The following is a 13,011-nucleotide window of genomic DNA, read 5'->3' on the forward strand; positions in this document are numbered from 1 at the left end:
CTAGGAGTCTCCAGTACACACTTGATGACAGTTGTGTATTTCAAGCTGTGTAAAGTTCTTAAAAATGGAATCAGAAAGGAAGAAAAGCAAATCTAAAACTGCAAATATAAAACAAATTGAAACAAATGAATCCTACCAGATATCAAACTGGCAATGTAACTCCACCAAGGAAAGAATTATTTCCAGGGCCCCGGGTGATGCACCACTCTGCACCCAGTGGGACACAGCCTCGGAGCAGAGCCACGAGGCCCCTCAACTCCGTCGGGACAGGCTCTCCGTCAGCATCAACAATGCGGTTCTCAAAGCCCGTGAGGTACGCTGGAAGGCCAACAGGTGAGTAGAACTTACCAAGATCTTCAACCTTCTGTGTAACAGAAGTATCAATAAAGTAAGGACCAGAAACCAACATAAACCATGCTTGAACAGGGGCTGCCCACCTCTTCCCAGTGAAAGGCTTCAAAGTATCGAAACCCAGATCAAAGCAGCCAGGCCCTGGCTTCAGGGACAAGGCTCCCAGGAACAGGGGCACAGCACCCCAGGACACTGGACAGCCCAGGAAGGGAGGCATGCCCCGAACCAGTAGAGCAGGTGGAAGGGAGCTGCCAGGCCACCTGGAGGGCTCCCGCTGGCCAGGGTGGGGATGGGCACATTGGAACTGGCACAAGTGGGCAGAACAGCAAGAGATGAAGTGACCCTCACGGACAGAAACCAGACGCCTGAGACCCCAATGCCCAGGGTAACCACCATTAACCACCACACCAACCTCCCACTCCAAAAGCGGACAATTAAAAGGGGAAGTTCTGAACCTCTATTCAGAGTTCTGTGGAGGCTTTGGTGTGGTACATCCCTATTCCCAAGGAAAAGCATTTTTTTTATTTATTTTTTAGTTTGAGGACAACACAATATCTTTATTTTATATTTACGTGGTGCTGAGAATCAAACCCAGTGCCTCACACGTGACAGGCAAGCACTCTACCACTGAGCCTAAGCCCCAGCTCCAGCCGGGAAAAAGTACTTTTTGAATAGAAGAGTGCAGGTGATAAAGGATCCGATGAGAACACCAGAAAAGCCCGACACAGGCAGCTCGGCCGAAGGCGGAGCCCAGGAGGGACGGCCACAGGACAGATGCTCACATGCAGCCACAGTGCCCTGAGAGTTCTTCCCCAAGAACACAGGGAGCCAGCCTGTCCACTGCAGACATGGGGTAACTTGGCCAGCTGAGACACCCCGACACCTGTGCCTCCTGGCGGGGTGGGACCTGAAGCACAGAGCCAGGACAACCAAGTGCTCACAACAAAATCCAGAATCGACCTGAGCCATTAGCCCTACCGCCCCGCTGGCGAGACCTGCTGGGATGCACCAGCAGACTGCACAAAACGGCGGGGCAGCGGACAGACCCACTCAGTCTCCCTGGAAGGCCTCCCGGTGAGAAAGGCAGAGGCCACTTACTATTCCAGACGGAAGAGACTGAAAGCAGTACAAGTCCAAAACCCAGACTGACCAGAAGCCACACAGGCTCACTGGGGCTGTCCTGGGAGGCCGCAGGGTGCCTGAAGTGTGACCACACAGCTGTGGGTATGTGAAAGGGCATCCTTGTTTTTAAGATGTGCACGCTCAAGATTTGGAGGTGAAGCGTTACCTACCTGCAATTTGCTTTCAAATGGCTCAGTGGGGAGCTGGGGTGGGGCTCAGGGGCAGAGCGCTTGCCTAGCATGTGTGAGGCACTGGGTTCGACTCTCCTCACTGCGTATAAATAAATGAGTAAAATAAAGGTCCATCGACATCTAAAAATATGTGTTTTAATAAATGGCTCTGTGGGGGAGATACACAGAGCTGACAGTACCCACAGGCCACGGGTGGCTCCTGGTGATGAGGACACAGGTGGGGCTCTGGAGAAGGCCCCGGAAGGGGGAGGCATGCTAAGGGGAGGGAGACGGAGGAGCAGGCTCCGTGCCCACGGGGCCAGCACTGGTCTGATGAGGAATGCTTCTCACTGGAGCCAGGGACCGAAAGACGACTTTGGCAACCCAGGAGGCGAAGGCCTCGGCCTCACACCGGGAAGACCCCACATGAGGAACATGTTAGAAAAGCAGGAGTCCAGGCCGGAAGCGAAGGACACGTGGGAAGGACAAGGACCCATGTGAACAGATAGAAGCACCCCAAACCCAGTGGAAGCTTCTGGAAGGAGTAGAGATGACAGCCAAGGGAATGCCCGAGGGACATCCCATTCTGAGGGAAAAGAGGTGACAAGAAGAAATGCTGCCCACACGCACACTCCCCTGAACGCCACAGAAACCACTGTCTGCGGGAGCCTGGCCACAGCAGAATACCGTGGAACCACCGTGGAACCTCCCACTGGACCAAGGCGGCCAAGAACACAATGTCTCAAGGGCCACTTTCTACCCAGGGTTCCTGCCATTGAGGGGCATAGCCTGGGGAAGCTAAAACCCAGGCATTCTCCCATCTACCTGCACTTGCTCAGATGCCAGAGTATGGATTCTGGGAACAAACTTTCTTACAACAACTAACTGGGCCCGGGACTGGCCGGGGTCTACCCTGGTGGGTGTGCCCCATTAGCTTAGTGGGCTCTGCAAAGACTGTTCCCACACAGAAAATGAGCTCCACAGGAAGTCCTGGTCTGAATATAAAGGCGAAATATATAAATGAAACTTGTAAAAGACAACACAGGAGGGAATCCTTAACACTTGGCAGAGACAAACTCCTTTATGTCTAGTGAGGGAAATGTAGACTGAAGACTGACACACAGACTTAATTTGAATTGAAAATTAATGTTCGGCAAAAGACCATCAACAGAGCTGGAAGAGAAGCCAGGCCCAAGAGGGGTAAGACACCTGCGTGTCTGAAGAGGATCCCACCAAGATGGACAGAGAAGGCCTACAAACAGAGCCCACACAGCTGGACGACAGAAGAGGGCAAGGACGGAGCACGCGCTCACACGGGAGGAGACCCTCAGGCCCGTGAGCTTGGGGCGCAGGGTCCCCAGCCGAGGGAGCACACCAGCAGGACTGTTAGAGGAACAGGCCAGCAGCCGCTCTGCAGCTGGAGAGGGTGGGCAGCGGCTCCAACCTCGATCCCCAGCTGGTGGATGTGCAGACTGGACAAGCCCTGCGAAGCGCCGGGCAAAGCCACCCAACCCGACCCACGCTAGCCCAGGACCAGCACTTGCTCTCCTGGGCACATCCCCAGCAGGAGCGCACACCCCACACGCCAGAACAAAGTTCATGGCAGCGCCACCCAGAAGGGCCAGAAGCTGGAAACGACTCCAGCGCCTATTTGCAAGGATGAACACCGTGGGTCCCTGTACAGCCACAAAAGCGGCACTGCCAGGGACAGCGCTGAGAGGTCTCTGGAGAGACAAGCTGCAATAAGCCCCCTGCCACATGCAAAAGGGATAATGCTTTGGACAGAACAGAAGTAAGGAGAGCATTTCCTCGGGGAGGTTCAGGGTCAGGTGAAGGGATGGACAAGGAGCTTCTGCATAATGGCCAGACCCTGCACTGACATGATCGCTTTGTAAGGACCACACTTCTGTAGAGATAAATCCAGAAAGGATCACAGCCCAACCCAAGTGTAGAGCACAGAGCTGCAAAACTAGGAGACAAGGTGGGACCAAATCAGGTGACCTCGGTCAGGCTTGGAAGTCACATTTTACACAACACCAAGCACAATCCATGAAAGAAAGGACTGGTGGGCTGTACTACATCCAAATTAAAAACTTGTGCTCTGCAAAACACATCAGTAAGAGCTGAAAAGAGCCAGCCACAGACAGGGGAGAATATCTCCAGACACATATCAAACAGGAGACTGCATCCAAAGCAAAGATACACCTGTTCAGATGTCAGAACAGATGCCTCATGGAAGAAGATACAAAGGTGGCAAATAAGCTCACGGAAAGACGTTCAGCACCATGTCACTAGGGACCTGCAAATCAAACGAGAAACACCACACACCTTCTGGGATGGCTCAGCCCCAAACACTGCGCAGACAGGATGTGGAACTGTCGCTGGTGGGAATGCAAAGTGGCAAGCTCTTCTTATCAGATGAACACACGCTTCCATACACAGCCCCACAGCACACACTTTGGCACTCACCCAGTGAGTTACAGATTTCCTCCACTCACAATCCTAGTATATCATCTTGATTCACCATTGCCAAAACCTGGAAGCAACCAAGATCCCTTCAGCAGGTGAGTGAATAAAAGAACTGGTGTATCCACACGATGGAGTACTTCCAACAAGAGGGATAAAAAGCCTTCAACACACGGAGTGCAGAGGAACTGGGAGTGCCCACTGCCGAGTCAGAGGCCAGCCTGAAAAGGCTCCATCCAGGCCGAAGCCAGCTGCAGGAGATGCTGGAAAGGGCAGAACCTTAGAGACGGACAGAGACTAGTGGTCACCAGGGCAGAGTGGGAAGGGAAAGAGAGCCACAAACAGGGGACATTAGGGCAGTGAATCATTCTGCACTCACCAAAATTCAGACCATATGATGCACAGGGTGCCTTCACACTGACCATGAGCTTCAGAAAATAATAATTAATCCACCTGAGTTCCACAAGCGTGGCATACCAACGTTGAGACCTTAAAACAAGGAAGCAGGGGCTGGGGGTGAAGGGGCCTCTGCACCACCTACTCACCTCTATTAAACCCAAGACTGCTCTGGAAATAAAACCCTCCCATTTCTCCCCCCGCCTTCTGGTACTGGAGATTGAACCAGAGGTACTTAACCACTCAGCAACATCCCCAGCCCTTTATTTTTTTGAGACAAGGTCTGAGTTGCCAAGGACAGCCTTGGACCTGTGATCCTCCTCACTCAGCCTCCCCGGCAGTGGGAATTAGAGGCATGTGTCACCACGACCAGCTCGTCCCTTTGTTTCACCTCGTGGGACTGAGCCCTGCAAGCTTCTCTGTGCCCATGTTGTATTTCAACAGCAGGAACTGGCCTGAGAGTGACCATGAAAGCCCCAACCCAACCAGTCAGCTAGGGGTAGGGGCCGTCTGCACAAAACTGCCCCAGACCTGTGCAGGCAGAAGCCACCTGAGGGGAGGGGGACAGTAGAGGACAGGAAAGGCAGCAGAACACAACAGACACGAGTATGGCAGTATGTAAATCAATGGAAGTGTAACTGATGTGATTCTGCAATCTGTATACGGGGTAAAAATGGGAGTTCATAACCCACTTGAATCAAAGTGTGAAATATGATATGTCAAGAACTATGTAATATTTTGAACAACCAACAATAAAAAAATAAAAGAATCTGAGGCTTAAAAAAAAAAAGGCAAGCAAAGAGAGAAAATAAACAAAAAGGTAAAATCCATTGAAAGCAAATAGAACTTGACTGCAAGCCAATTAACACCCAATTGAAAGAATGAGAAATTAAAAAAAAAAAAATTTACACTTTTTTAAAATATTTTTTTGTTATACATGGGCAAAATGTCTTTACTTTGTTTATTTTATTTTTATGTGGTGCTGAGGATCGAACCCAGTGCCTCACATATGCGAGGCAAGCGCTCTGCCACTGAGTCACAACCCCCGCCCTGCACTTTGAATTTTAGTTCATAATGACAAGAAAATTTGATTTTGGACTTTAATTTCTTTAGACATAAACTTGCAAAGACATTTAACTTGGGGACTTTAATTATTATCTGGGAAATTCATCGTGGAAATGCATTCAAATCGGGAGCATCTCTAAGTGGCTGGTCTTTTTATTGGGTGATCTCAATGCTGCCATTTACCCTCACTGCAGGGCCTCTGATAGCTGCAGGATTGAAAGGGGGGACAGATCTGGAGGGATGGACCAGGGACGAGGCTTCAGCAGCAGGCGGAGGAGCCCCGAAACCCACACACGGTTCTGAGCTGACACAAGCTGCGCCATGCTCCACAGGTCACTGAGATCGACCAGCAAAGGTGGACGACTGGGGGAAGTGGTCCCTGGAGGGTTGGGACCGCCCTGGGGGCGACTGGTCTCTCCCCTAGGATAACATCCAACCAGAGACATGACTGTAAACTCATCGGTTAAGGACAGTGATCTGAGAACCGAACGTGGGAGGAAGTGTTACCAGAGAGCCTCCCTCCCCTGACCCCATGCCTCCACGCAGGGGCCTCCCGGGCCCTCTCTCAGCCCAGCCCAGGTTCAGGACAGGAAGAGCTCATCCATCCACCTGGGATGAGGGGGTTCTCTGGTGAGGAATGGGGCCTGGGCTCTCGGCCCTCCCCTGCCGCAGACTGGAGTCGGAGGCACCGACAGGCACGTTCCATCCCTGTGGTTTGAATCCACTCACCCAAAACGAAACAGAAGGGAAAAAGCCACTGGTGTCCCCCCTTGGAGGACACAAGGGAACATGCCATCATTATATCCTGCCTTTCCTGCGCGCACTACACCTCAAGGTGACCAGCCGATGGGGAAAGCCTGAGTCACAGAAGCACTACAGTTGGGATCCGGAATGTCCTGTGTTGAAGGCTTGGTCCCCAGTGCAGCAACCTTCAGAGGTGGGGATCTGGAGAAGGGAGTGGTCACAATCTGACCACATCAGTGGACAGTGCATTCATGGTCATAACTGAACCCACTCCTGGAAGTTGCAGGCTGTGGGGCCTAGCTGGAGGAAGATTATGGTGGGCATGCTCTTAAAGGGCACCTCTCGTCCCCAGCCCCTTCCTGTTTCTCTTCCTGCTTCCTGGCTTCCAAGAGGCAAGCAGCTCTTCCCTGCCACACTCTTCTGCCATGAACTTTTGCCTCACCTCAGGCCCAAAGCAAGGGAGCAGCCAGCCATGCTCAGAAATCCCTGAAACCGTGAGCCAAAATAAACCTTCCCGCTTCTTAGCTGTTCTTCTCGGGTAGGTGTCACAGTGACGGAAGCTGACAGGAAGCACCCAGCCGGCACACAAAGGTGTTCCAAAGCAGGATGTGTCCTTGTGCACCCTCCAGCAATGACAGATAGCATGCAACAGTCATGATGGCTGCTGCTGTACCAGAGGAAGCAGCAGCCGGGTGTCACAGTGCTGCAGAGACAGAGTCCAAGTCACCCACTACAAAGAATCCTTGACAAAAACAAAACCATGCACCCGATCACACATGGATCCCTGACCCGGGAAAAGAGGGGACAGAGAGACAGCCTTAACTTCAGAGCCTCAACCAAGTCCAGACTGGGGGATGGATGCTCTGCAGAACACCTCTTCCACAGAGAAAGTAAAGAGAGAGATGGGATGGTGGCAGCCACCGCAGACACAATCCCCAGGGCAGCACACAGGTGCACCCGTTGCAACACACAGACAGGAGTTTTGAACTAATTATTTTAAAAGTTATGAAATTATTAAGGAATTCTTAACATTAGCTAGATATTTCATTATATTAAGGAATTATTTTTAACTATGACAGCATAAGTTTTCAAAAGACTCCATTATTTTGTGGAGGAACATAGGAAATATTTACAAATGAGTTACAATGATTGGGTGGGGGAGAACCAGGGTGAGTGCAGCTGATGGGTGTGGGTGCACTGGCTGTGCATGGGCTGTTTAATGATGACATGCACACAGGAAACTCGGTGCAGGCCTCAGCAGTCGCACTGCACAAGCACTTACCAGTGTCAAAGGAGCAGTCTTTACTAATGGGTACAAGGACGTGAGACAGGGAGCCGGAGCCCGTCTTCCCCATCCCAGCCAGCTCCACCAGCTGCAGCCGTGGCGTCGTGGCAGGTGGAAAGCGGTAGAACTGGAACGTGAAGTACACGGACTTTGGCCACGGAGCTCCTCGGTGATCCTGGGCCACTCTGCACCCAACAACAGCTCTGATTAATCAGGCAGCCACAGCAGAGTGCCTGGGTGGAATGTAAGCTTGCCTAGGGACACAGTCACTAAAACAGCTTCACTGTGGCCTCAGGAGGGCCGCAGCCACGTCAGGCACAGTGAGTCTCCTGGCCTGAGGGTGCTGCCCCAGAGCTACTCTGACATCTGGGAATCAGGCAAACATCATGCATATTTTAATTAAGGAGAGAAGCCTGGGCAAAGCAGGCTCCCTGGCACTCAGAATAGTTCTGGGTGGGTCCTAGCCAAAGTAAAGTAGAATCAGATGGCAGTTCAAAGGTTCCCAGCACAAAAAAAGGAGACGGGAATGCTAATTACCTGATTTGATCATTACACATAGTATACATATATCCCATCATCACACTGCACCCCATAATACACACAAGTATGTGCTAATTAATTTTTTTTAACGAAGAACAAATTAATCAATTAATTTGAAAAACAGCGCTGCTAGGTCCAACAAGATGTGAACACAGCATCTGCCAGGTCAGAGCCACGTCACAGCTACTCTTCAGCACAAGGAAGCAGGGGCGTGGCAGACAGGAAACTCAGCCGCTACCTGCTGAAGGCAAGAAACTGCAGCACTATTTCATTGCTCTGTAGACAATCCGCTTCTTCCCTTTGAGGGTCGAAGTGCACGGGGTCCGTGGGACTGACAGCTTCGGCAGGCCGCTTGCTGGCATCCAGAATCTCAGGAAAGCCGGAGGACTGCAGGAGAACCATGGTGGCTCTGGAGAGCTGGCTGCCAGAACTGAAACAGACACAGTCCTCAGCCAGCCCGTGGGAGAGGGGCGCAGATGCTCTTCTCCTTCTCAGACAGCTGCTAATCAAAGGCAGGTGTGACAGGGGGCCCTTGCCTGGCCCCACCCGTCCTGGTGCCCACCTTACCTCCTTTGCTGGGGTCCCACAACAATGGGGGCATGCAGAGGGGTGAAGGGCAGCTCCTGCAAAGGTTCAGCAACAGGGGCTTCCAGCACCAAGGGAGTCTGACTAAGATCGGCTTCCAGATGAGAGATCCCGCCCTCCAAAGGAAACTCCTGCTAAATAAAATGGGATTCCAAGTGAGGCCACCAGGGATGCTCAGGGGGATCCCCCACCAGGGATCCTCTAAGGGGGCTGATGACTACTGCCTCTGTAGGGCTGTCAGCCTCCACCACCACAAGCACAGGAGGCTCAGTTATATTGTAACTACAGGTGAACAATGACTTTAGTACAAGTATGTTCCATCTAATAATACTTGAGATATGCTTATGCTAACACATTATTTGTTTTGCATCCAAAATCTTAACCGTGACTCCTTTATTTCTCATGATTATCTATAAGTCAAGAAACAGCAAGAGGGGCTGGGGTTGTGGCTCAAGTGGTAGAGCGCTCACTTCGCATGTGTGAGGCACTGGGTTTGATCCTCAGCGCCACATAAAAATATAATAAAGGTATTAAAAAAAAAAAGAAACAGCAAGAAAGGAACCACCAAGTTTATGAACAAGCCAATACCACTGGGAACATCTGATGCCTGAGATGGAATGTTAACGTCAAATCTCAGAGCTGGCCAGTGCGTCTGGACGCTGCTCTGGCCCCTGCCAGTTCTGAATCTTCTAGTTATTCCCTCTGAGGCAGGTTATCTGGGTGGAGAGGACGGCAGGACTCCAAGCCCCCTCTCCACTGGATCACACTCTCAGCTTCTGCTGAGCATCAGCTCTCACATGATGTCTCAGGCAAAAATAAAAAGACAGCGATCGCTTCACAAACAGGGGAGCTGCAGGGGTGTTTCAGAGCAGGGTGGCATGGACGCTCACATCAGGAGTGCCTGCTAATGCATGACCGGAAGGGACTGTTTTCCTCTGTGCTACCAGCGTGAGACCAGAGGTGCAGAGTGCAGGACCAGCTCTGCAGGGATCCCCACAGTCAGGGGCAGCAGAGGCTATTTCAGCTCCACCTGAACCCTCCCCTAGCAGCCAAGAAGGCCCAGCTCAGCCTCCTCCACCGCCCTCTGCCACCTTCCTTCTCCTTTCACCAACAGACCCGCCAGCAGCTGAGCTCCGCTGGCTCAGGGAAACCAAGCCTGAGTCAATCACCCACCGTGGCGAGAACCACATCTTTCCTCATTCTCCAGGACAGAATGTGCTTCTCCATGAGAAGCACAGAGGGACACAGTGGCCCACCCCACCCATCCCACAGCCCACGTCTCAGAGCCTACTGAGGTCCTTGTCACCTCACCAAGGACCAGCACAGCTCAAAATCCCAAGGCTTGCCAGCAGTCGGGGGGATGTGAGGCAGGAGGCAGCATGGGGGGCACTTACTGCCTGGGGCTGGGAGCCCTCTGGTGACCGTGGAGTGGCTTTGGCTGAGCGGCACTGAGCCGGGGACTGCGGGGAAGTCACCAGCTGAGAAAGTGACAACTGGAAGGCAAGAGAACTCATATCAGCTAATGAAACCCCCTACACTCACACACAGGCATGCGCACAGACACAACACAAATCCAAGGGAACAGAGGACACTCAGAGCCAGCTGCAGAGGGGAGCAACTCCACAGCCTCCTGGTGAGCAGCTGCGTGCAACCTAGAGCCTCTCCTACACTCCCCTCGGCACACAGAGCCGGGACCGTGGTCTCCCAGACCACCATCTGGATAAGAACACATCAGTGAGGAAAAGCAGGCAGACGAGGGCAAGAGTCTCCCCTCCAGGGTGGGCTGGCTAGACCCTTGGGCTTCACTTCCACCCCTGGACTGGATACTTCCAAGCTCCCGTCTGATCCAGTCACCTATGTCCCTGCCCTGTGAGCCTCCCACCAAGACAGTGACTGTATAGGCAGCCGCCACGGGCTCTGGAGACAGATTATCCCACCACCTCTTTATCATGTGACCTTGTGAAGGTCAGCCAGCCTCAGTCCCCTTACTTGTTAAAAAAAAAAAAAAAAAAGATGATCATGGCACCTGACCTGCAGGACTCCTGTGAGAATGAATGGGAATCCATGGCAAGGGCCTGGCGTGGGGCCTGGCACATGGCAGGCCTCTAGAAAGGTTTATGTTTATATTTGGAAAATGAATGCCTGGAAAAAAGGCGGGAGGGGGGGGCTGTACTCTACTGGAGATGCTATTTCCAGCACACGCTGCTGTGGGATGCTCACTTTCGGCGGGGACAGCTGGCACAGAGGCCCAAAGGAGGTGCCAACACAGAGAAGTCAGTGAGAGAAGAGCTGGAGAAGGGAGGGCGAGCAGGATGGCAGGGCATCCTGGCAGCATCTGCAGGGAGCCAGGAAGACCACTCGGTTCTGCTAAGCCCCCGAGACCAGGAGGCACTTAAGCCCTCCCTGTCTGTGGCCCTGAACACTCAGGGCGACGTGGAAACCGCTGCAGGGAACATGCCAGATTAAGCCAGCGGGGGGCCAGGAGGCAGTCCACAGCCGGGCATCTCCAGCACACAGATGCTCCCCTGGGGCCCAGCTCCCAAGCTGTGTGCCCCACACTAGAGCCACTTCCTGCAGACAGCCTGGGTCACCGAATCACTTGACTTTTCTAGAAGTCAACTTCCATGCAGCACTAGCAGACAAAGTCACCAGGAAGAACAAGCCAACTCTGACCTCAGTCAAAATCATGCCGCTAGAGCCACCCAGGGCCACGGGGAGCACCCTGCAGCTCAGTACCACAGCCATATCAGCCACCGAGCATCAAGGCCAAGCCTGGAAGAGCCCTCCTCTGCACACAGGTGAGTCCGGCCCACATAGGTGTGTGCTGCACACCTGTGGCCCTGAGTGCACCAGCATGTGGCCCTGGCCCTCTCTCCTGGCCGAATAGGTCAGGGAGGGGTGAAGACCATACCTCAGTGTCTCCGAAAGAAACAAGAGGCCCTCGGTCCTAAGGGCATCTCCACCAGCAGACATGACTGCCAGGAGAGCACAGCATGTCCTGGAGACACTCAGAGACCTCCGATGGCAGAGGAAGCCACCACCCCGAGAGCCCCACGCTGAGTCAGCGTGTCAGGATCAGGCTACGTGACAAGCTGGGAAGGCACCAGACGCCCCCAGCCAGCGGGCCCCACCTCAGGGATGAGGAGGCAAAGAGTGCTTTCAGGGGTCCACTGGGGCTTATCCTGGAATTCTGAAGTGGATCCCGTCAGGCCTGGACTTACCCCTGGTCCCACAGGTGAGTCCTGGGTGGCCGCAAGACCCTGGGGTGCTGGCACAGGCAGACCTGGGAAGAAGCACAGGAGCTGTCAGCCTCGGGGGTTCAGTGCAGCAGATCCTGACACCTCTCTCCACCCTGCGGACACTAGAGCCAGCAGCAGCTCCGGTGCCGTCCCGAAGCTCAGCGGTTTGCACAGAAGGTGGCAGACGCTCCGCGAGGCTCCGCTGGAGATCAGACTGGAGCGAGCCTGCCGGGCTCCGCCTCACACGCTCTGCCTCCCTCCTTCCTCCTGAGCTGTGCAGTCTAAGTGTGGCCCAGTGACACAGGACAGTTCTTGGACACTTGAGATCTCTTAACACATCTGCTCTGCTCCCCATCAGTGTTCAAGGTTCGCACACGTTGCTAACTTGGGAGAGTAGGGCTCGCGGCTCCCTGGTCCAACCCACAGAGACAACAGCCCAGACGGTGGCCCCGTTAGTATCCACTGGATACCTTCTGGTCCCTGAGTCCTGTTTACTCCCGGGAGCAGCAAGCTGGGCTTCCCAAGGCCTGCCAAGGAGGGTGGAGGCCGGCTACTTACACCATCCCCCTGGAGCAGGCGGCGGACAACGTCTTTGACACTGGAGAGGCCAAGGCTGCTGCCCCAGAGCCTGGGGCCACCTGCACAGCAAGCGGCCTCCCGCAGAGCCCCCAGCGCCTGCCACAGCAGGGGTGCTTCCAGGCCAACCCACCCACAGCCACTAACCCTCATAGGCTCACACACGCCTCTGCCTTCCCCCACTGTGGTCACCACCTTCCGTTGACAGTGGAGCCCAGCCTAACAAGGCACCTCTGTGCCCCGGCCCCGGAGGACAGGTTGCAGCCAGCACAGGATGTGAGCCCTGGGCACTGGCCTACAGTGAGGCCTTGCTGCTAGCCCTCAAGGGACAGCTGTCTTCAGGCTGTGGCCTTCCAGTTCACTGCTTTCATCTTCATGGGGACAGACTCTGCCCACCCCCTGACCTTCCAGAATCACCCAAACCTCCTGAGAAATCAGGTCGCCTCCCCAGGGTCTGGCCCAGCCACATGTG

General features: G+C 53.7%; 1 protein-coding gene across 16 annotated transcripts in view; it reads right to left on the bottom strand.

Annotated features, from left to right (window-relative positions):
* Nphp4 (nephrocystin 4) overlaps positions 1 to 13,011 on the bottom strand; it is a 100,856-nt gene that overhangs the window by 29,111 nt on the left and 58,734 nt on the right. For 15 of the 16 annotated variants that reach the window (XR_013427350.1, XR_013427351.1, XR_013427352.1 and 12 more), the window contains 5 exons: positions 11,946 to 12,007; positions 10,119 to 10,217; positions 8,707 to 8,858; positions 8,378 to 8,569; positions 7,597 to 7,784 (listed from right to left, as the gene is read on the bottom strand). Coding sequence is in view for 13 of the 16 variants with exons in the window: in XM_078025098.1 (XP_077881224.1) it covers positions 7,597 to 7,784; positions 8,378 to 8,569; positions 8,707 to 8,858; positions 10,119 to 10,217; positions 11,946 to 12,007 (693 nt within the window). In the remaining 3 variants the exon portion in view is untranslated. The remainder of the gene's footprint in view (positions 1 to 7,596; positions 7,785 to 8,377; positions 8,570 to 8,706; positions 8,859 to 10,118; positions 10,218 to 11,945; positions 12,008 to 13,011) is intronic. The other variant, XM_078025097.1, reaches the window with a different exon arrangement.

This window comes from Ictidomys tridecemlineatus, chromosome 11 (assembly GCF_052094955.1).
Source record: "Ictidomys tridecemlineatus isolate mIctTri1 chromosome 11, mIctTri1.hap1, whole genome shotgun sequence".
Lineage (NCBI taxonomy): Eukaryota > Metazoa > Chordata > Mammalia > Rodentia > Sciuridae > Ictidomys > Ictidomys tridecemlineatus.